We start from the raw sequence: 24,783 nt of genomic DNA on the forward strand, positions 1-24,783 counted from the left end.
ACCAACAGTCACAGAGCCAGATGCAGCGCACACCCAAATTTGCCTGTATATGACTATTTTTTTGGAGTTGAGTTTTATTAAAGAATAACATTTTTAGGTGGAATTGATGTCCATGAAGCTGTGACCTTATAACTAACTGGTGAAATAAGGATATATACATTTACAAAGGTGAGTTACATCTCTGTTAAGTTGGACGTTATAGCTTCAGTTAACGGTGACACCCAACTGTTTTCATCTAGGCGTCGAGAACAAACAGTGCTTTCAGTTGAAGACGTTGACTGTTGTATTTGCTCTTGTAGTTGGTTGTGCTGCCTACTTTTTTCAGTTTCAGGTATACCTTTAAGTGGAAAGATATTAAAGATAATATTCATAAAGCATTTTAGGTATCCTGTTAAAATCTTTTGATCTTTTAATGCCCTATCAGTGATTGACGCTTTTAAAAGTTATCAAATTAGTTTACAACTGGACAAAAACTTACACAATCCAGCCTTTGTCATGAGTTATGTTTATAGTCATGAGATAAGGCTTAGGCAGGTTAGTGTGTAGTGATACAGTAGTCATTTGGTGTGTTTTTATGTGATGAAAAGGGTGTATATGTGTTCTTGTCGGTTATTCAACCGAGTGGACCCTGCTCTAATTCCAGACGGCTGTATGACTCAATAAACACATGAAACCGATAGGGTTGGTCTCTTATTTAAAACAGCCGAGCTAAAAGTGCTGTCAGTTTGTCGCTGTTGATAGGAACGTTTTGTACATTTGGCTTTTGAGATGAGATTAAATCACCGAAACATGAACTGGATTGTATAAAAAGTGTATCAATGCAAGCATCCATTTGGAGTAAAAACGGAGTAAAAACCATTTAGTTGACAGGCTGTTTTCTGTTTTCTAGTGCTGTCAAGGCCGAAAATGCTGGAATATACTGTATGTTTTGACAGACTGTCCAGTGACTCATGTGAAGTGGGGATTTTATGTAAAAAACATAGTTAATGTCTACTTTTTTCAACGTAAAGCTATGTTTTTGTTGTTCAAACCTCTAAGTCATATAACCGCAAACAGTCTCTAGCAAACACAGATAGGATCTTGTGTGTTGTCAAATGTCAGTTATGATACCTCCTGTTTATGCCCTGCAGAGCTTTGTTTTTGCTGCTGAGCCCCTTATTTGCCAACCACTGTGTAGTACATCCAGTCCTGTGAACACATCTGTCTTAGACCCGGGTATATATATTTGATCTTAGTAAAAAGTGGAAGTTTCTGTATATTATAGTAAATACACTGTGCTTCAATACGGTAATTAAGAGTCATCGTCTGGTTTCCATTTTCTTGCCTGATGCTTGAGTTACACGTGTGGACTTATGAAAAAGACTGAAACATATATCTGAGATTATTTAGGGGGGTTTTCTGGAGGAATGCAGAAGTTGCCTGCGTGCTATATTTTCAGTCTTTTTTTTATTTCTTTGGATACCAGAAGCACAGTGGTGTGTTTTCACAATGCATTGCGCGGGTTTGGAAGTTGGCCAGATTTCATGCCTGAGGGTTTCCAATAATATTTATAAATGCTGACAAATCACATATTTTCTGAGTGCTTTCTGGAAAGTAAACAGAATTGTGCAAAAAGGCAGCAAAATATTTTAAAGATAGTATCACTTTTTTTTAATGCAGCATCATCCAAAGAAGTGTGAATATGAATGATAAGTTCATGTGAACTCAGTTGTGCTAAAAGCAATTTTTTCGGAAGGTAAATTAAATTATCCTGTTATTGTGAGTCATTTCACCTTGCAGAGGACAATCAGTTTATCATCAGTTTGGTCTCTAATCTTGTTCAATTAAGAAGCAAAACTGAGCTCACTTCAGAGCATTTTATGCATCAGTAATGGCTCTCTCAGATAGTGTTAGTCATGCCGGTCTTGCACTTCCAACTAAAGGTTCTCCAGAACTGCTGATAAGGACATTGTTTATGATTTCCCAAAACAGATCTAAATCAACCCTGATATCTTGAGCCTAAGATGTTACAGTTCTTATCCTTGGCCGTTTTATTTTTATGGAATAGTTCAACATTTTGGTAAATACGCTTATTTTATTTCTTGCTGAGAGTTAGATAAGAAGATTGATACCGCTATCGTACGTCCATTCAGTGTGAAGCTGGAGACAGCCTGTTAGCTTAACTTAGCATGAATACTAGAAACAGGGAGAAAAGGCTGGCCTGCATCTGTCCAAAGGTAAATCTGCCCACTAGGTTTTACAGGGGTTATGTGCTAGACTCTTTCTTGGCCAGGCAACCAGTTGAGACTTGTATGTCATTTTTGTTTTTGTACAACAACAACAAAAAAAAAAGGTATAACTTGTTAGTTAGTGAGCTTTAGAAGTACTGGTAGGCTGACTTTTGTTAACTTTTGGACAGAGCCAGGCTAGCTTTCCCCCCTTTACATATATATATATATATATCTACATATATATATATAGAGAGAGAGACTGTTTCCAGTCTCAATGCTAGGCTAAGCTAATTGTCTCCTGGCTCCAGCTTCATATTTAGCGAACAAATATATAAGTGGTATTAATTTTCACTTCTAACTCTACTGTTAGAAAAGGCTCTACTGACAATCATTCTAAGGCGGCTGTAAAGACGCTAGTTTAGAGTTAACACTTCTGTGGCTCTTCTGTTTATTTACTGGGCAACACCAACAAATGGGGAAATGAAAAAAAGGCAACACTTCCTTAAGTTTTATTTGTTCAGTGTTGATGGGTGAAGTGGATTCACTCTATTTACCAGTACCATTTTATCATGCTGAATCTAGTCATGCACTTCACAAAAAAGTAACTTTGGCCTCCATTAGCAGATGCCTGTTTGATTTCAAAGTCTGACCAAACACTTTTCGCAGCCTTTCTTTACTGTATGAGAGTTGGCAGTGCTCCATTTAATGCATTTGGCCTCTAACTGTGGCTGTCAGGAGCAACCTGACTGATACTATAATGTTTTCCTTGTGTGACTTTATAACGTGCACGTTGCAAGTGACATCAGCCGCTGTGTGCTGTACTGTGTGGTTGTGAGCAAAGAGCTGACGTAGATCAAAATCATGCAGCGGTTGTGTCAGAGTGAGATCTGTTGTACTGTGGTTGTCATAACACAAAATAAAATGTATGGACACAAGAATAAAATGTGAAAATAATTAAGGAGTAATGACTTTAGAGATTTTTGTTTAAATAATGAGAAAATAAAATAAAGTGTAGCATTTTTTAAGGCTGTGACATCGTGTTATAAAGGGATTATTGCAGGTTTATAAATATTAACCACAAACTTGGACAATACAAATTGTGTTTTCAGACAATGAAAACATGACATGATGTGAGTGAAGGAAACTAGCATAAAGTTTGCAGGTGGCTGTTCATGTCATCATTTCCTACACGCTTTCAACATTGTGAGCTGGGCAGGAAATTTACCCTCTACCACTTCCTTCGTGGGAGTGCCATTCGTGTAAAGGGGTGCAGTAGAGTAGGGGGGCCCCATGTGATACAGAGATTAGAAAGAGGTCCCCATAGACGCAATGGGTATTATTATCACATGGAAATTATTGTCAGACGGTCAATGCAGTCGGTATGGGAAACACTTTTACGCAGCATCGTCAACACCAGAAATGTTTTGCAAGTTTTTATCTGCAATCTGCTCAAATCAATCAATGGAATCAGAAGATACACAGTTTCTCATAGCTTCTAACCATACATGCACAAGCTACATGTGAGATGTTGGAACGATATCGATCTATTTCACATTCAGATGAGAAAAATCATGTCACAGTCTTGTCTGGACCACAGTGAATCACATCTGTCTCTGCTACAATGAGAGTGGGGGTTTGTCCCGGCTGTCTTACTACAGTGAGTTACACTTTGTGAAAGATAACATTTTCATATCTAACAGACCATAGCTGCAGAACAAAATGAAGACTGGAGTTATTGTCATGTAAACATTTCTCTGAGGCAGGGAACATTTTATTGGTTGGGCTAAACCAATGAGATTAGAGGGTAGGCGAAGCTGAAAAAAAACATTTTTCTAGGTTGGTGGCCATACGAGGAGACAAAATTACCACACAAAGAGTATGTACATACTATGAGGTCTGTTTGAGATATAAAAGTCATAGCTCGTACAGTAGCCACCATAACCTTAACCACCCCAAGCCTTTACTGAACCCCAGCTAAAAATGAACTTAAAGACAGCCATATTCAATTTCATATTCAAATGTAAGCAGCTCAACAGTCTTAGAGCCAAACATAACCATTTTAATCACATGACAAGACAATACTCTGTAGTTTTGCAGACCATTTTTGACAAAAAATAGTAAGGTAAGTAAAGTTATCAAGGTTAGATGGTGAACCTACCTGTTCTTACAGTTTCACAATAGCCATACTAGCTCATAGCTAGACTTCCACAATCATCAATGCTGATGTCTTGAGTGAACAAATAGCTGTTTGTTTTATTCATATTTTGTTCCAAACCTGCAGAGTGCAACAACAACAACAGCAACAACAACCCGCCATGTTCCCATATTTGTGTTTTATTATGTATGTCACTGTTTGATCATTTATCTCATGGTTGTATAACTCTGTATAAAACATTGATAAGTTTTGATATAACAAGACAAAAAGTGCACAGCTCTAGTGAGCCTGTACTAAAGCACAGAGGTCCTTGAGCTGATGTTAGGCAGGTATAATGTTTAGCATGGTCACATTTGTTTAGTATATTAGCAACAAAAATGTGGTAATTGGCGAAGCATAGCTGAGGCTGATGGAAATGTAATTTATTTTGCATGTATTACAATTCATTCTGTGGGGATATGAATATCTGTGCCAAATTCTGTGGCAATCTATCCAACGGTTTTTGAGACATTTGACTAAAAAACACAAATGTCAACCGTGTGGTGGCACTGGAAAAAAAAATTCAGGGGATCACCAAAGTCATTAGGATTCATCCTCTGGGAACCATGAAGGTCTGTACAAAATTTAATGGCAATCTATCCAATAGTTGTTGAGATTATTTCAGTCTGGACCAAAGTGTTGCACCAACTGAGACTTTTCGGTGTGGCTAAAAAGTGGATGAGTGCAACTAAAAAAGAGCTACAGACACATGAACAGAAAGTGTAACTAAATTGTTCATCAGAGAACTGTCTTCTTAACCACTAGTAAGTATGGTTTGGTGGTTTCAGATCTCATGTAGAAACATCAGTCAGTATTTTGTACCTTTACCTGCTCAAGCCCCCAAGATGCCTTAGAGTTATACAGTAGCTCATATTCAGCACATTACATTACTACAATTAATACCCCATCTAACCACCACTGTAACTGGATGAACTCCCACTGACACCTTCACACTATTGGTCACGTTCCACTGTAGGAAAACAGGGGCTCTGTTTTGACTTCACATTCGAGCCCATCATAACATTTGCTTTGAGAAATGGGGCTTCAAATAATACATGTGTGAGAGACTGCGTACTGTACATAATTACAGACAGGAATCTCCAGTGAATCTTCAGAAGTTATTTTCAGGGAAAACACAGATACCCCCAGCCGTCCCCCAGGCTATTTTGTTACTTCATTAAACTTATATCTGGGTTGTGCATTCGGGTGTATGAGTCAGCCTTGAGACTTGATCAGCAATTTCTAATAGCGAAGCACAGAGCGCGAGCATGCATACTTTATACTGTCAGTGGTTTCATTTTCCTTTGGACGCAGCATGTTTCAGAGATCAATTTTTATGGATTTGTCAAGTCATAGAGAATAGTATTGCAGTTTCAGTATTTTAGCATACAGTATTTTACTTAAGGCATCGGTATTTTCTAATATAATTATTGAAACAAGTGTTGTACATTGTAATAAGTCATTTCAGTGCATCATCTCAACATATAATGCTCTTTAATTAAATTATAGGACTGATTGCAATAGTGAGTTGGAGGATCCAATTCTATCCAATTCTTATTCTGGATCTGACAGAAAATGCAAAACTCTTCAGTTCAACATGTGCAACAAGACATGACATGTTCTGGCGAATAATGAAGGCCTGGAAGTTATGCATACATACTTTCTTCCTTCAGTCTTAGTTGGAGATGTTTTGCAATATAATGTAGCCTCAGGGTGCATATTACACCTGCACACATTTCAAAGGAAAGTAGCAGTACTGCTTCTCTCCACCGGCTGTGTCAAACACATGTGTATTTAACATTTCACTCCTCCATGTCAATGGATTTACCTCCACATTCCTCACATTCCTTCCCTGTCATTCGTCATGACAACCATATCCAGTCACTGACACTGATACACTCAGCGCCCCAGAGGACAATCGGTTTTCGTCACATGGTAGAATAGTTTAGGGTCTGATCTTTTCAGCATTTTCTGTTTCTGACGCTTCTGTTGTTGTTACTTTAACCAGATGGACGACATCGACGCCATGTTCAGCGATCTGCTGGGGGAGATGGACCTCCTCACTCAGGTGAGCTAAGGCAGTTGTCATGACAACAATAAGACACTTCACTCCACATCTTTTTAAGATTTCTGTTCAGAAAAAAGCTACGTTATTGTACATTCTTATTTATTTCTTTGTCATTTTTATTTCTTATTACTCATTATTGCTTATTGCTTAATATTATGTAAGTAGTTGTTTTTGTTGTTGTTTTTTGGACTTTTGATTTATTTCATTTCAGTTGCTTTTAACAGTAAGTTTAAATTACAAACTGTAGTCACAGCAATAAAACTTTTTTTTTTAAAAGACAAATAAAATAAAAGGTGAGTAAATAATTAAGAGTTGATGGATTCACAGTAGCCAAGAGTTTCATTATAGCACAACATAAACATCCACATGTTGGTTTCACTTTGTTTCATAGACCTAAGAAATTATTTGTAATAAATGGATGTAATTTTTAAAGTGTTAAAAAATGTTTTTGTCCTTAATTTTAGTCTATAGTCTCTCTTATAATTTGAAATATACATGGAGAATAGATCAAAAGGTTAAATTCATTCATTCATTCATTCATTAAAATTTCCACTGCAGAGTGAATCAGATCCACTTTGTTTTTAAATTAAATGTCATTTATGAATGAAAAGAGTTTTACACACATTTCACGCAACACATACTCAACTACACAGTTTCTCCAGAGGGCTTGTGGTTTATTCTTTCACCTTATACTGTACCATAAATAGAGTTCTACTTCAGAGACAGACGACAAACTCACTAAAACCCACCATCGATCACTGAGCCACTCTAGACTGGCAAGCACAACAGACACAGTGGGGGGAAACACTCTTTGTGGTCATCTAACAACCATAAATTACACTCTCTTTTAGAGGGGAGGTCAAATGTCAAACTCATGAGCCAGCTAGAGATTACACTTTTTTTTTCAGTGAAAAGCCCTGCTGATCACTTTGATGTTGTTTTCAGCCCACCAGTCATTTTAAATCACTTCCATTTCACCAGGGGGGCTTAATATTACACATAGAAGCCTTGTTAAGTGTAATACCGAAAAACAGATGTAACATTAGATGTGTAAACATTTTACTTTCTTACATAATGTGCGGGGACAGTTGATGTTTCAGGAGACTCAGAATGTGTTGTTGATTAACTCACTGAGCCCCTGGGGGTCCTGTAGTTCCACAGATATTGTATTCATGCTCTTATAAACACTCTGCCTTGTTCAATTCATCCCTGCAGAGCCTCGGACAGGAAACAGTGCCTCCTGCCTCCTCTCTCCCCAGCAACGACAACCTCAACTTCTCCATCGGCTTCACTGACCCGAATGGTGACCTAACTTTTTTTATGTGTGGGTGTGTGTGTGTGTGTAGAAATACTGCACAGAACTGGGTGTTGAATTCTACAGTAATCTAGTTGTGCAAAGACAGGATGTATTGCAAGTTTTGGCGCAGGAGGCAGAAAAGCAGCATTCAGTTACAGCATATCTGGCTACTGTTCAAGCTTTAATTTCAGGCGAAGACTACAGTCACCGTACGAACTAATTACTCACTGTTTGCCTCTAGCTCTAATGGGTTGTAAAACAAGCAGTAATAATGTTAAAGCAAGGTCACAGCATCTGTTTGTCTGCCATTAGCACTCTGCTTTAAGTCCTCGCTTTTGTCTTTTTATTGTGTGCCCCATTAAGTCCTGCTATATCATGTTTTTCTATATAGCTCTTCATCACACAGATGCATGTCTCAAAGGACTTTACAAAGACAAACCTACTTAGAAGAAAAAGTTTTCTAATAAGACACCCTTTATAAGTTGTAAATACTGGCTTTATTAAAGGCATTATTGGTTATTGAGTCATTTACTAGAGCTTTATGTATCAGGTACAAGCTGTTAACAACAACAGCTTTTTCGGTTGCCAGGTTGTTAAAAAATCCATCTGGCTTGCGACCCAAATGTTGTGTTTATTAATGGTTTATAACTCATATATAAATCATTAGCTAATGTTGAGATTTAAGATAATTTTCTTTGAAACAGCAGTTGGCAAACTGCTACAATTAATCAATCGATCAATGAGTTACTTTATTTGTCCCTCCAGTGGCCAATTGGTTGTGCACAAAAAAAAGCACATGAAAACAACATATAAAAGAAAGTAGAATACAAAAATTAAAACAATTTAAAACAAATGGTTACTTCTGGAGTGTATGAAGATTTCTATTTTTCTTAGTACAGCAAACCTTTGAGTGGTACCGTATATATCCATCTATCCATCCATTTTTCTTTACCACTTATCCTCTAGAGGGTCGCAGGGGAGCTAGAACCAATCTCAGCTGACACTGGGCGAGAGGTGGGGTACACCCTGTACAGGTCGCCAATCAATCACAGAGCTAACATTTAATTATAGTGACAGACAACCATTCACACTCACATTCACACCTACGGGCAATTTAGAGTCACTGGTCTGTGGGAGGAAGCTGGAATACCCAGAGAAAACCCACGTAGGCACGGGGAGAACATGCAAACTCAGAAGTGTTCATGCAGAACACAGAAGGGCCCCAGCAGCACCTTAACATATATATGCAAACATTGTATGCAAACAAATAAAAAATATACAACACATGATTGCATCAAGACAGCATACAGTAACCTGTTTAGCCCAGCCTACACTAACTGGTACTACCAGCCTTTATTCCTCAGGAGAGACAAGGAAAGATCAATGAGTAATGAAATATAAGAAATGCCCTCATTTAGTTGTTATGACTTTGCTTAATGAAAACACAAAGAAAGGTTCTTGTAAAAATGACTCAAGGTTTTTGGAAAAAACACTTCATCATTGGAAAAAAAAAGGAACAAAAGCATCTTCTACATGTCAAAATTTTAAAAAAGTTTACTCAGCGGTCATCTATTCTGACAGAGAGATAACACCTCCCTTCCAAAACAGTTTTGGCATTTGTATTAAATATACATAATGTACCTGAGACAGTTCTTTACAAATAAACTGATTCTCCTTTAACACCAGAGTCCCTCAACGAACTGGAGGACAATGACTTGGACGCACTTATGGCTGATTTGGTGGCTGACCTCAATGCGACTGAGGAGAAACTCGCAGCAGACATCAACGATCTGAAGGTGCTATCACCGCCCAAGCAAGACCTACCACCGGCACCTACGGGCCTCGCTTCACTGCCGTCACCCCCAAGCAGCGCCAGCAGCAATGCTAGCACCACGTCTTCCGCCTCCTCCTTACCACCTCCGCCTCCTCAGGGTGCAAAGCCTACAATGGTGAGTCAGCTTGTATGCAGTTTGTCAGCATGAGAAGACAACTGTAGCATTTCTGCAAAGATCTTATTAACATCTCTACCACTGGGGACTGGTTCAAAATTTAAGAAGTGAGAGTTTTAATATAGGTCTATGTTAGACTAAGGGAGTTGGTTGATGATGATTAAAGAAAATGCTGGAGAAAAGACAGCAGAGAAGAACATTTCTGTGCATTGTTATGATCTTATGAAGTAATACGACAGAGCAGAAACATGAGGCAATAAGAGGCAATAATGTCACATTCTCTTTTATTGGTGGCGTGTCTTGGTTTACCACAAGTAAGCGCTTTCTGAGCCATGCGTGACAGGACACCATTACAACAAAAACATCACCATTTCCCAGAATATACATTTCTCTTGAGCACTTTTTTTGTCTTTGTGGAACTGGGAAGAGTGGTATTGCTCTTATAACAGTTAAACAGTGAGATCATGGCAAAGTGGATGGAGGCATCTGTTACGGTTACAGAGACTCGTGAGGCGAAACAGCCCGAGAGTCTGTCTGGAAAAGATCAAACACACACAGCCATGAGGCAGAAAAGAGTAACAGGATCAATACCAAAGGTTGAAGAAGGGGAGGTAAGATGTTGCAGCAGTGGTGGCGGTGTTGTTGGTGGGGGAGGGGAGGAGCCAGACGGGAGCTTATTGCTTTAGCAGGGTTTGTTACCTCATCCTCCTGAGGTAAAAACACCAGCTGTGCTGAGGCAGAGAATGCGTCATTGTTAGGTAGAGGTGTACAAGTTCATTAAAGCTGTGCTGTAGGCAGACTTTTAATATAAGAATGCACCAGATTTATAATCCTAAATTCAAAGAAAATAGTATCACATCCCTAATAATTGAGATCCAATAAATTGGACGTAATTCCCCAAATGAAATTCTTGAATTGAAACCTGTCCGCCCACAGGGAGAAATGAAATTAAACACATTACACCTCCAGAACAGCACTGAAGTGTTAGATCCACAGAAATGTGGATGTAGCTGGTGAAAGGTCACCAGTTAGATTTAGACTTAGTTAGATTTAGAATTAGACTTCTGCTTCTCTTCACATTTTGGGAAATACACTTACTTGCTTTCTAGCAGAGAGTTAGATTCAAGAAGACTGACACCACTCTCTTGTCTGTACAGTTAATCTGAAGTTACAGCCAACAGCCAATTAGTTCAGATTAGCATAATGACAGCTGGCTGCAGCTTCATGGATTCACATGAGAGTGATATTGATCTTCACATCAGACTCTCAGCAAAAATGTTGAATTATTCCTTCAAAAATCAACATTAATGTGCCGTATGCAGTTTGCTGACATCAAAGATGATTTCTGAGTGCTGATGTTCAAATTTTATACTGTGTAGCTTTAAAACAATGACACAATGGCAGGATATATCCCATTGTTACAACATTATAACTAACATAGATGAAGATCTATTGTTCACCATAATTCATCTGTCTCATAACATTATTGTTTGTCCTGTTCAGGAGGAAATCGAGGCGCAGATGAAGGCCGACAAAATCAAGCTTGCTCTTGAGAAGCTCAAGGAAGCTAAAGTGAAAAAGGTAAGCGGACATTTAACTGATGTGTAAAATCCACCGGCAACAGTAAATTTTAAAGACACTGTGAAATACAACTACTTGGATGTCACCATGAAAGACATAATGTTCAAACAAAGCATGCATGGCTCTCTCTTCCTTTTCTTTTGTGCAAGCCATCTATCACAGTAATGGATCGCTTTCATATAGCCAACATACTGCAGGACAGCGTGATTTCCTCCTTGGGTGATATGTGGATATGTTCTCATCTTCAAAGCGCTGCACAGAAGTATGGACATGTGGTCGTGCATGCAAAGCTACGAGTCAGGAACTGTGATTTTACACAAACCAAACTCATTTCATGCTGATAGCATGCTTTTATCATGGTCGATGTGGCCATTATATCTGACAGTCGAGTTTTTCACCTCTACTCACGACTTAGCTGAGAAATCCCATATAGGTTGTATATAGGTGGGACTGCTTTAATGGCCTGTTATAAATTCTTATATGTTTAAAAATGTCTAAAATGAAAAAGGAAACCAGAAAAAAAACGCCTTTCTTGAATCACCATGTACACGTGCGAATGCTGAGAATACACAGACCACTGGCCAGTTTCACAGGAACATCTGTCTCTGAGTCGTTAAGCTCAGAGGAGCAAGGTGCACTCTTAGTAGTTTCAGCGAAACCCTCTGTGGTCCGAGGCCCTCAAGTTTCAGATAAACCCACCGGTTCCGGTGCATGCTCTAAACATCGAGGACATACTTGCATGAGGAAGTACCGTAAGAGGAAAAATAATTTGATATCCAGTGACATTTCATTCATCCAACTGCCAAAACCATATTGTTTTGAAGGAAAGGTCGAGAAAGAGGAACATGTGATCTAACACCCTAAATCCTCTTGTGATAGCATCTCTGAAACCCATATTGTTATGACACAAGGCAAGCGACTGGCTGACCTTGGTTCTGTGAAACTCCTCAGCCTCCCAAAGCTGGATTTGTTTCCAGATGAGAGGAAGTATGAAGCCATATGAGCCTGTGAGGAAAGCACAAAATTAATCTCAGTCAGCTCGGGGCGAAGAAGGCGCTAAGACTGCAAAAAGAGATGAATACAAGGGAGGAAAAAAAACGGTGGGGGGAGGCCAAATATGTTCAATAAAGAGATAAACATGCTGATGCTCCAGACTGCTCTGGTAAAGCTAACATTATGAAACAGAAACAACTATTTACCGTATGAAGCCTATAATTAAACTGGCAAATAAACAAGCTGCATGTGCTTCAAGGCTGGATTTTATGTCTCACTCCAGAGACATCTGCTGCTATCCACAACTTTTAACCTCAGTCTGTCATGCAGACGACACAGAAAACCTCATGTTAGAATCAAAGACACTTGGATAAATAGTTTGATTTTTGGGGAAATGCCCTTATTCCTTATTAAGCTTATTATTTAGATGAGAAGTTTGATACCACTCTCATATTTGTCCATTAAATATGCAGCTACAGCCAGGAGTTGGTTGACTTAGCATAAGGAATGGAATCAAGGGGAAACAGTTAGCCTCTTAAGCTAATTAATTAACATCTACTGCATATCTAATTTATAGAATCTGTACAAAAACCGAAGTGTAAAAATGACAAGTTGTGGTTTTACGGGGGGTTATGTTCTGTTTTCACTCTTTTTACTAACTTAAGCCAGTGGTTCTCAAACTTTTTCACATCAAGGACCCCTAAACTGACACAAATGAGACCACGGACCCCCATCTGATAAGATTTTTACTTTTAGATGTTTTATTACTGAATGTGTATGAAACCCATGACCAAAATAATCATACATTCTGGCATTGTGTTACTTATGGATGGAATTACAGTGAAATTAAATTATTCCCCTTTTTGCTGGGGACCCTCAAGGACCCCTGGGGGACCCCACTTTGAGAATCACCGACTTAAGCTAAATGGTGCTAGCTGTAGCTTCATACTGTACAATCAATAGAGTATATCAAACTTCTTATATAGCTATCTCTCACCAATAATGTCAAACCATTACTTTAAGCTAAAGAATTCTCACTGGTTGGAGCTTTAACATTTTTTTTTTTGTCATTTATTTGTTGGAGAAAATACTGCAAAAGTAATATTAAATCACACTTTTCTGACAGTTAGTGGTGAAGGTGCTGATGAACGACGGCAGCTCCAAGACTCTCATGGTGGACGAGAGGCAGACCGTCAGGGAAGTTCTGGAAAACATGTTTGAGAAGACTCACTGCGACTGCAACGTGGACTGGAGCCTGTGTGAGACCAACCCTGAGCTGCAGCTCGGTGAGTTACAGCAGTAATATTATTCAACATTTAATATACTGCTCCACCTTGGCCATGTTTATGACTGATAATTAATCAATCAACAATCACCATCTCTTTTAATGCGTTGTCATCAGATGATATACCATAGTGATTCAATCTGTGGTGAAGTCATAAGAGATTTGCTGTTTTAAACATTTAAACACCGTTGACAAGTTAAGTATTTTCAGAGGGGACAAAAAGTCTTTTACCACAGAGGAAACAATGTGGTTTCCAGCAGCAGTTTGGAATAAATCTGAACTGGGTTGGTATAATGAGTATCTACCGAAATGTAAGTAACAGAAAATCCAAAGGAAAATATGTGATTTCTGGGAAATGTAGTGCAAGAAACGCCACAGGTGTAAACGCTAGCTGAGCAGCAAATATATCAACAAAACCAGAAAAACACAGATTACCCCTTTAACAACATAATCCTTCAGTGTGTTTTTACATCAATTGTAAGCTAAACACACACACACACACACACACAATGTGCAGGGTGGTATATTTCATTCAGGTCCAGATGATGGACTGTGTTTTTATTGGCGCAATGGCTGCCACACTGCAGCGAGCTCACAATGAAACATTTATCTGACTCCCATTCATCTCTCTCTCTCTCCCTCCTCCTGTCTCTTTTTCATACTCTCTCTACTCCTCGCTCCTCTCTAACACACACACACACAGTGTAGACAGGTGGGTTTAATTTGCTGTATCGGACACTGTCAGTCATCCTCCCTGTCATGCGGAAATAGAAGCCTTATGATCTCAATCCTCCGTCTGAGCTGTCTGTGCTATATTTACTTCAGCTGCTGGACATCGCCGCCATTGTTACCATCTGTTTTTACTGTTTCCTAACAACTCCATCTGATTATTATGGAGATCATTCATAATTTAACAGAAACAATCTTATATTTCATGATCAGGGAATCATTTTACTCCGTCCCGAAACTGTTTTAATGAGATACTGGCGGTAAAGTCATTAACGTCTGTGAGCAAGTCAATATTATTTTGTTTGAAAATCCCATTCAAGTAATTTTATATTCAGCTAGTTAAGCAGTAATACGTGAAATTAAAGGATAAGCCTGGAATTATTCTATATTTTTTCTTATTGTAAGCAAACCTAGGAAGGAATTTGAGAAAGCAGCAATGTGTTAGTCCATCTCATACTTTCTAACATTGCTAACCTGTCTTAAGTTCATTTAGTCTGACTAAAGAATGGCAAATATATAGTTCAATTTTTTACAAAAGGCTCATTGATTTCATAAAACAGCTGGGCACTGTAGTTTTAAGCAAATGTCTCTAAAACAGGAGTAAATTGTGCTTTTATTGGGGACTATTTTCAGCCGTGGAATGATACACATTTAGTGTGCAAGGAAGAATTTACAGCTCCGTGGTGTATGTGGGATTGATTCAAGATAAAGTACAGTGCTTATGTTCATTGTAAGGAACATGTCACCTACAGTAGTGCGGCAGCGTAGCTCACTGATGTGTTTTTAATAGTTTTCGGACGACAGTGAAGCCCTTTTATGGTAAAGAGGAACGAGTTAGAGTATATGCAGCTTTGGATACACAGAGAATACTTGTTAGTTTGATAAATTATTTGTTTTTCTTCATTTGATTTGTTGAAAATAAGAAAAGTATTGGATATCATTGGCCTTATTGTCTAACTCTTTGCCGCAAATACCTCTTCACAGAAAACATTTAACCTTTTTTTGAATTGTCGCATTGCTAAGAAGTGCAAACAGCTTCTTCCAGTGTCGCCACAACCCAAACTTGAAGCAGATTTTTTTCTGCAAAGGACTCGCAATGAATCACACAGGACTCCTAAACACCTAACATGCATATTTTATAACATTGCTTTCACAAGTGCTGTCCATACTGCAGAAAAACCCTCAAAGAGGAATTCACTCACTTCCTCTCCAGATACTTTATATACTTGTTTTTGAGCCTGTTTGTAAAAAATGATTACATATCTTGACGGCTCAAAACAAATGAGGAAATATGTGTTTCCCTGTGGTCAACACTGTTTATTTTTAACCAAATGATACGTGATAAGTGTAGTTCCACGAAACGCTGTGTGACACACAGATTGCTACTTATAACATGCCGTCCATGCAAAACTCAAAATTTTTCTATATAGGTTATTTGACTCATGGGCACGAGGGTGGGTGGGCTTTTGTGTCATCTATGAGTAACTAAGCAGTGTGACGGCTTGACAATGGAAAACATATACAAGTTTAGTCCATTTAAACTCCCCCTGAGTGTATTATGTTCTAACTAAACTAGAGGGGGTTAAGTAGTATAACATTTTTGCTGACCTTTTATTTTTTTTTCTCCAACAAAAAGTCAAGGCTAGTCATGCCCAATAAACACCCACAGAGCTCAACAGCAACACCATCTTCAAACAAATCTTTACTGTCGAAGTCAGCCATGTGCTCACCATGCACACTACTGCAGAGCACCATGTGGTTAATGTAGTTCAAAGGGATTTCTTCTCATAATAACTTGCTCCAGCAGCAAAGTCACACCATCCGTTTAATGATTGTAATAGTCAAACTATAGACTGGAACCCTGGCAGCAATTTATTTAATGCCTACCTCTGTCTCGGCTAGTAACCTGTAATTGGGGACCATGGCTAAACTACAGTCAAATGCCCAGTATACATGATGGAGATCTACGGCAACGAGTGTGTGTGTGGGCAGAGAGGAAGAAGGAGGAGGTGGAAAGTACTCTTAATGTGTTTTCGAGGTTTAGTGCCATTTAAAGTCTTTCCAGCAAACAGAAAGGCTTGTATTTTATTCAGCCCTTTCCTAATTCACCCCATTTGAAATAGACAATCGTACAGCTGTGAAGTTGACTTTGTAGCAAGCTCAGCTGATTTACAGATACAGTGACACAGTGAACTACTGTACATGTTGTGAAGCATTTGTTTTGATGTGTTTTATGGTGCAAAGCTAAACAGAGGGAGCATGAAGACCATAAAGTAAGATTAAAGATGATTGTAGATTCTGCTTTAAATAATAATGTACTGTTGATTCAGTGTGAGAAAATAAACTTGACACAATTTTCATTTTCCAAAGCCAAGTCATGACATTAGTGTTTAAATGTGCTGAGAAATGATTTTCTATGGCTGATATATATTAGCTGTGTTTGCTGCAAAGGATTTAAATACAATTTTAGGTCATATTTTACTTGAGTATTTCAATTTAGTGTTTTGACTGCTTCTCCGCTACATTTCTGAGACTATCCACACCAGAAAAACACAATCATTTTGTTCAAATGCTTAAAATGATTGTTTTCCAGGTAAGAGTCCTATCTCATACCAACAGTCAATGTTGGTTTATTTTGACCATGACTACAATCTTTCCAAAAGATCTTTTTAAATAAAACCAAGTAGTTTTATTTGTCTAAACTTTACCAAACCATGACTAGATCTGGTAGATCAGAAAAGGCTCTTATGTATTGTTTTGTAATGGTCATTTAGGCCAGTTCAACAATGACAAACAACCTATTTTGACATATAAGGAGGGTAATATCCTAATTTTTATTCCACTAGGAGCTACTAGTTACTTTTCAGATAAAAATAAAAATAGTAATGTGACACATGCATTGCTACCCAAATGTACATAAAGTAGTGGATCAGCTTCAACATTAAAATGTAGCTTACAGCAGTTTAAACCTCTGAAGGGTCATTCTTCTTAATGAGTAATTTTAGTTTTGGAACATTTTACTGATAATAGCTAGAGCACAGTTATGGATAATTAACCAGTGGGCTATTGGGAGCAGACACATTAAAAAGCCCCCCCTCCTACCTACCAGCTATAAAGGACAGAAATATAGCCACATCAAAGTTGGTGTAGGCAGATACTCAAGATCCAAGGAGATTAGGGGCTAAAAAATGCATTCGGAACATCCCCACCCCTCACTCAGCCCTTTGGCTGAGTGAAACCGCAAACAGTCATTTCAAACAGAACCCACCCCCCCCCCCCGACCCTGTTTCCAGTAGGCCCGTTCAGTAATCAATTCATGATTTGTCATGGAGTATAGATGCATTGTGGTACTTTTACTTAAAGCCACAATGTCTATAATATGACATTTTTCAAGTAAAGCACCCTTATGGTAATTAAACTGTGGGTTTTGTCTCAGTTTTTTACAAAAAAGAACTTTCAAAATATACACATAGTGGCTTTAAGTATCTGAATACATCTTCTCCCTCCGGTTTGCTGACATCTAAATTTCTCTTTTGACAGAGCGAACATTTGAAGACCATGAAAATCTTGTGGAGCCACTCTCAGCGTGGACAAGGGACAGCGAGAACAAAGTCCTCTTTCAAGAGAGGAAGGAAAAAAATGAGGTTTTCAAAAACCCACAGGTTAGTCACCTTTATAAACCAACACAGACTGCCTTTACTTCTCTAAACATAATACTGGGTGATCAGAGATGATGTGCGTGACATCTAAAAAGTCCAACACTGGCTATTTCATTGCTCTTAACTTTGGTTTGTGCAAATCTATCTCCACATTGTTTCAGCTGAGCACCATCTGGATGTTTTCACTGATGAATTGTTGTCTGAATTATGAGATGTCTTTCCTCTTGCAGGATGACCCCTTACATTTATGTCTTCACTGTAATATATCAGACAAAACAGCTTGAGGCATAAGACATTGAGATCTTGGCATGTTTGTTGATATAATGGGACCCCTTTATAATCTCAATGAATTTAATGGATTCGGTCTGTTGGCAGAGACAAATAGGCGGGTTGGAAAACTGGTGAGATATTCTCATTTTTAAAGTACTCCATCATGTCTCCCACGTCCTCCCCAACAAAAGACAGATCTGTTTTATACAGTATGTCCCCATCAATTTACAGTTTTAACTTCTGACACGAGCTACCAAAATAGAAACCCCCTTTGGGCTTTCTCTCATCATAATAAAAACACAGGCCTAGACTATGATATGAAATCAAACTAGCGCAGTCACAGAGGGACAATGACTTGGCTTTAAGGGTTTTTTTAAAAGCTGATAATGATTATTTTTTTTCCGCTGAGAATAGCCAATGTTTTGTTAAGATATTCAATATGTTAACATTTGACTTTTCTTCTGGAGAAAAGTAAAGTATTCAGTGATTTATTCTTGACCACATAGAACAATATCTGAGGCAACATTTAGATTAAATCATTCCACTGAAAATCGGGATTATCATGCATATTTAAGGAATCGGACATTTGATTAAAAAAATTCCCAACTGACAAAACCATGTGCCAGTATAACGTAATCCTTAATGTACTTTGTTTTATTCCTGCAGAACTTTTATCTATGGAAAAAGGATATGAGAGCTTTGAAAGAAATAAAAGACAGAGACAAGGATATATTAATACAGGTAAATAAACTCATGCACCCACATGAACCCATAAGTGAAATATTTTCTTTAAAGTGACATTCTCCCCTTGTGGGAGCTCCTCTCGACCTCTTTCATCCCCTCTTCACCTCCGCAGGAGAACTTCTGCGGGACTTCCATCATCGTGCCTGATCTTGAGGGGGTGCTGTACCTCAAAGAAGACGGCAAGAAGTCGTGGAAGCAGCGGCTCTTCCAGCTGAGGGCCTCAGGAATTTACTATGTGCCCAAAGGGAAGACAAAGGTCAGGGGTCAAAAGAGAACATCATTTGTGGCAAAAGCCAGACAATAAACAAACATACAGCAGCTGATACTCAGTTGTAAAAATTAAAATCCAGCAGATATCAAGATTTTTTTGCAATGTTAACTAAAACCTTAATGAAAGGTCTTTTTTTTTCTTTAATCACCGGGACTATAAAGTTCTAGCATGTAGACTCTCTGCTTTATCAACCCCAGTCTTGTTTCATGCATCGCTGAACGTAACTAGAGCTTCTACTCACAGCTGAATACCTACAGCATATTCCCTTACTGTATATCTTTCATCTCTTGGCAGCTCATCCCCCCAAACATACCATTCATACAGTACATGATGCTCTACTATTGTGTAGCATGGCATGGAATAGATAAACAAACTCATGGAAAAAAAGACACTGCAGATCATCTTATAATGTAATCCTTTTTTAATTTCTTTTCAGTCATCCCGTGATCTCGTCTGCTTTGTCCAATTGGACAACTTAAATGTCTACTACGGCAAAGATTTGAAGACAAAATACAAGGCCCCGACTGACTTCTGCTTTGTTCTGAAGGTAAGTTGGCTTTAAATTGTTTCCTTATTAGTCTAATTTGCCTCAAAGTCACATACTTTCACTGTGGAACGGATAAACAGAAAAGCTGTTATTTCCTCTCACCATGACACTGACACTGACACAATTTACAGTAGCTGTTATACTGGTTGGTGCTATTTTGCATAGCTTACACAGCCTATTGCAGAGTGCAAGAGATATTAATGCAGAATTTAGTTCTGCATGGTAGTTTCTGAGTGTACAGCATTGTCAGCTTTGCAGCTGCTCGCTCTACTGGAAATGTGAAAAGCAATAAATAGTTAAATTTGAAGAAGTGAAAGAAGACAGTTTTACTTTAATTCATCTGAAAGTGGCGAGAGTGAAAAATGAACAAGATGACTTTTTTAAACAGTTCCTAATTTCTTTAAAAGAAATCGAAAGTGTCATGCGTTTCATTAAAAGAGTACTTTCAAATCTGAGCATATTAGCAATGATGGAAGTATACTGCTCTCATTTAAGGCTAAGAAGTGCTGACGGAAATGGAAAAAGCAAGAACCTGATGAGTTGCTGGTCAGTCTTAAAGGGATATGAAAGTCTCCTTTATTTCTTTTTCCTCTATCTCGTCTGGGAAACACTAGAATCAGCAGATACCATTAGACTAGATGTTGAGGATCAAAGCAAAAAGAGCTTAGAGAGGCAAAGAAACTGAATTACCTTCCAGTGAAAGAGAGTCCTCAAGGTCCGAGCTGAAGGGAGGAGGCTATAAGGTGCCGCTCGGCCAAGGGCAAGGGAAAATGACCTGTCAGAGCGGACATTTTGGAAGGCTAGCCGGGTTTCATGTAATCTCTTATCCTATCCTTATTGTTGTTTGTAAAGCTCAATAAAAGCAGCTATTTTTAGTAGATGGTGACGAAGATGATATGACAATAAGTGAAGCTGCCAAAGTGTTCAATTCAATGTGTGTTCAACTGTGTTCAATGAAGGTGTGTTTTGTAGCTATTCAAGGATGCCAGCAAAAACAATTTAGCAGTTAAATATTCAGAGCTGCCTGAGGTGATCTCTAATAACATCCCCATTATGTAGAACTGATATCAGGACAATAAGCTTAAATTGTAACTTCCTCTTCAGAGGAAAAACTGACGCTTGAGCTAAAATTACACCTATACAGTAAGCATTGTACAACAAATATCTTTGTAATCATTACAATGGGGTGAGAGTGCATTTCCTACTATTTTAGAAAACACTATTTGAGCATGTGACTCAAGCATCTGATTGATCCTGTCACAAGATTACATCATGTACCTTCTGGTCCTCCTTCTGTTTATGTTCACAAATGCTGTCTGGACAATCCTAGACAATATAAGTTCAAAATATAAAATCAAATTTAACTTGTATTGGCCTTTAACACCCTCTCTAGACTCACTCTGCCCCCTTGTGGTATCCTGTGATACCCTTAATATAACCAAATTATCTAGTGGAAAACACTGAATCATATCTAATCACAGCATGAGTCAAGGGATATTTTTCTTTCTTTGAATATACTAAAATAGAGTAGTAGGACAACAGCCAGAAAGAAGGAGGTCACAGTGACGCATCGTCTCCCTAGACACTACTATTGAGTGTGTTTCGGTCTGTCGTTGCCCCAGAAAACAGCTTATTACACTTTAAACGGAAACTATATTGAAAAGCAAGGGCGTAATCTGTTACAGTGTGTTCAGCGTCAAAGTTTTTTAGCATTAGAGACTCCTGGAAAATGAGAGGATTTGTGTAAATGTGGAATTTTGTTAAGGAAACTAAAAAACAAAAAGGAATACTACAATTTGTACTTTTTGTATTTTCCAAACTAGTACTTCTCAGAGTATATTACTGACATAATGATGTTTATTCTTTGTATTTGTCTGCACAGCATCCTCAGATCCAGAAGGATTCTCAGTATATCAAGTACCTGTGCTGTGATGATGCTTGGTCCATGAATCTTTGGGTCACTGGAATACGAATTGCAAAGGTAAATTGGAGCAATTCTACATTTAATGATAAGCTATAATGTCCACTAATCCAGAAGACACAGTATAAACTCTGCGGTGTGTTTCTTGCACTTCCAGTACGGTGTGTCGCTGTATGAAAACTATAAAACAGCCGAGAGGAAGGCTGCTGTCAGCTCTGTGTGGACGAACCGCAGCACTCCATCAAGCTCCAATCCATCAACGCCCTCACCCACCGTCAAAGGTAGCACAGCACACAATCTCCCCTTAACTGAGTGTTTCGCTGATTATGTGACGGCTAACTGACATTGTGAAACAAGCCAGATGTAGTGATATGAACAGAAACATTTTCACTGTGCAGTATGTTCACTCATGAGTGTTTCTTCTTCTGTCCCAGCCAAATCACCGAGCCAGGCCAACGGGCACGCGTCAAAGCCCCAACCGAGACCTGATTCTACGGTATGAATTTCAATGTTTGGGATGATTATTTTCATTATGAATCAATATGTTTATTATGATTTTGGTTGATTAATGAATTGTTTCTTTAAATATCGGGAAAAGAAAAATGTAAGGAGAAACACCACAAGTTCTCAGGGCCTAAGATGTCATCTTACTATCTCTTAATACACAGCTGGAAACCCAAATAGATTCAGATTATGATAGTATGAAATAGGGAAAACTACAAATCCTCAAACTCAACAATTAATCTATCTATAAAATGTTAGACAGCAGTGGAAAGGGCCCAAGGAGACAGTATTTGATGACTTAATACAGAAAAAAAAAGCCACATTAGCAGCAAATTCATGTTTGAAAAGCTGGAAACAGATCATTTCTTGGCTTTTTAGGAGATCGAACAATTTAGTATTGTTCATGCTTTAAGATGGTGGACTCAGCAGACAGATATCTAAGAAAGAATCATCAAAATCAAAGTAGTAAAGGCTGAGATATCCTGACTTTTAGTCTGGGAAGAGCTCCAAAAATACTAGATCCTACATTTCCCATGATGCAACCAAGACTATCTTTCTGATATAAAGACCCTGCCCAAACACAGGCCTTTGGTTAAAATAAATTGTAAAACTTTGTCCACTTCCTGTTCATCTTGTATCATTATGTTATGTTCTGTGTCTTCTCAGGACTTTGGAAATCTCCCGCCCCCACCACTGGACGATTTCCTCCCCCCACCACCTCCAGACCCAGCCCTCCCTCCTCCACCACCTCCTATGTCTACCAAGACTGCCCTCAAACCTGCCCCTCCCCAGCGACAACTGCCAACCAACTTCCCTCCACCTCCGCCTGCAATGGACAACCTCCCTCCTCCCCCGCCAGATCCACCCATGGACGACAGCTCAGAATCTCCACCAGACTTCCTCCCTCCCCCTCCTCCGGCTGCTGGCTTCGGTTCTCTGCCACCTCCTCCGCCGGTCAACTCTCTACCACCTCCACCGGCTCGTTTCGGTGGTATGGACCAGTCTCTGCCTCCTCCACCACCAGATCCAGGGTTCCTACCGCCTCCACCTCAGCCAGTATTCATAAGCGCTGGAGCACCCCCTCCGCCTCCGCCACCTCCTCCACCTGCTGCTCCGGCCCCGCAAGCAGCTCTGCGGCCTGCCGGGTCAGTGAGGAAGATGCCTCCTGCTCCGCCAAAGAGGACTACACCGGCACTGCAAGAAGGAGGGGGTGGAGGAGGAGGTGGGGACTTCATGTCAGAACTGATGCTTGCCATGCAGAAGAAGCGCAGCGATCATTAACCTGAGGAGGCTGAATATAAATATAGGTCCAACTTAACCTTTAATCAGCCTCTTCTTAAGCTGAGAAAAAAAAAAGCTCATCTGTACCTTACATCTCCAGGTAGAAACTACCTACTTGAGATAAATTAAGACTCAAGACTCATTTGCATTCATCATCCTTTTTCTTAACTGCTTATTTACAGCCTAATCTTTCATTAATCGAGTAAATCCACTCGAGGATGTGTTTTACTTCTTCTTATCGTCACCAGCATATTGGATCTTCACAACGTGCAGAATTTTACACTAGAAGAATTTTTTTTTGTTGAGGAAAGTTTCTCTGTTGAGGAACTTGTCCACTGAAAACCTGTATTAAAGGTACCTGAACATGATTTGTGACAGCACAAATTGTTTGGAGCCAATCGTGGTCACATATGCAACCTACACAAGTGTGGAGAAGCCTCGGGTGGTCATACACACTGAGAGCTGTCTTTTCAGTGAAGTTAGACATCTTGTGTCCAGCAATGAAACTTTTGAAAATGAAAACTGTTTGCATTGAGAGGAATGCATGTAATTTTAAGATTTCATAACCAGCTAACTGATGTTTCTGGTGTACAAATGTTATTGTTTAAAGCAGAATAGTTTTTAAACATGTCTTAGAACCCTCCATGTCCGGAGGGAAACTTAATACTTCAAAGACTGTTATATATGATCAAAGATCAATTTTATACAGTGTTTGGAAACCAGTCGATTTTTTAACATTTTTTTAACTCAGAAACTTCTGTTTTAATAAAAAACAGGGTAATTTTATGTACATTATGAAATACTGTCATGCATGTCATGCTGTAATGCTGTCTTCATACTTTAAGGAATCATTTATACAGAACTGTACATACTGTCATGTTTTCTGAGATGGATGTAAATACTGTAAAAATGCATATCCTGCTTTTACAGAGAATACAGCGTTTACTTGATTACAGTTCGTTTTTAAAAGACTGTTAGTTAAATACATTTTTCACATTCCTGGTGGTATAAGAAATGCATGAACTGAACATAATTTCTTATTCGATTGAATTTCTGGGTCTACTTTCTTCTGTCACTGTGTGGAGCCTGCTGTGATTGGCTGCTTTAAAAGCATGTTGTATGAAGATGTTAAAGCCACATAATCAATTAACATAACGCCTCAAAAATCCTATAAAACCCTCAGAAATGTAAAAAGCACTGGACCTGGTTTCCATTTACTGGCTCTGGTGTGTGTATATGTGTGTGTTTGGGAGACAACATATGAACATCTGAAAGCATGT

General features: G+C 38.8%; 1 protein-coding gene across 1 annotated transcript; it reads left to right on the top strand.

The window, feature by feature from the left end:
* LOC121887873 (amyloid beta (A4) precursor protein-binding, family B, member 1 interacting protein) lies at nt 1-24,303 on the top strand. The gene is made up of 14 exons (XM_042398952.1): nt 1-168; nt 6,413-6,472; nt 7,688-7,775; nt 9,456-9,718; nt 11,222-11,299; nt 13,419-13,578; nt 17,847-17,968; nt 18,902-18,976; nt 19,092-19,235; nt 19,687-19,797; nt 21,680-21,778; nt 21,876-21,999; nt 22,153-22,214; nt 22,889-24,303. Exons 2-14 carry the CDS (start codon nt 6,413-6,415, stop codon nt 23,501-23,503), a joined length of 2,001 nt encoding a protein of 666 aa, XP_042254886.1. The 5' UTR covers nt 1-168; the 3' UTR covers nt 23,504-24,303.
* Nucleotides 24,304-24,783: the final 480 nt, after the last annotated feature.

The sequence above is a fragment of the Thunnus maccoyii genome, chromosome 21, assembly GCF_910596095.1.
Source record: "Thunnus maccoyii chromosome 21, fThuMac1.1, whole genome shotgun sequence".
NCBI classification, from domain to species: domain Eukaryota; kingdom Metazoa; phylum Chordata; class Actinopteri; order Scombriformes; family Scombridae; genus Thunnus; species Thunnus maccoyii.

Coding starts and splice junctions, on each gene's coding strand:
- LOC121887873 (XM_042398952.1), top strand. CDS start 6,413: ATGGACGACATCGACGCCATGTTCAGCGATCTGCTGGGGGAGATGGAC. Junction 9,719..11,221: donor AGGGTGCAAAGCCTACAATG/GTGAGTCAGCTT, acceptor TGTCCTGTTCAG/GAGGAAATCGAGGCGCAGAT. Junction 13,579..17,846: donor CAACCCTGAGCTGCAGCTCG/GTGAGTTACAGC, acceptor CTCTTTTGACAG/AGCGAACATTTGAAGACCAT.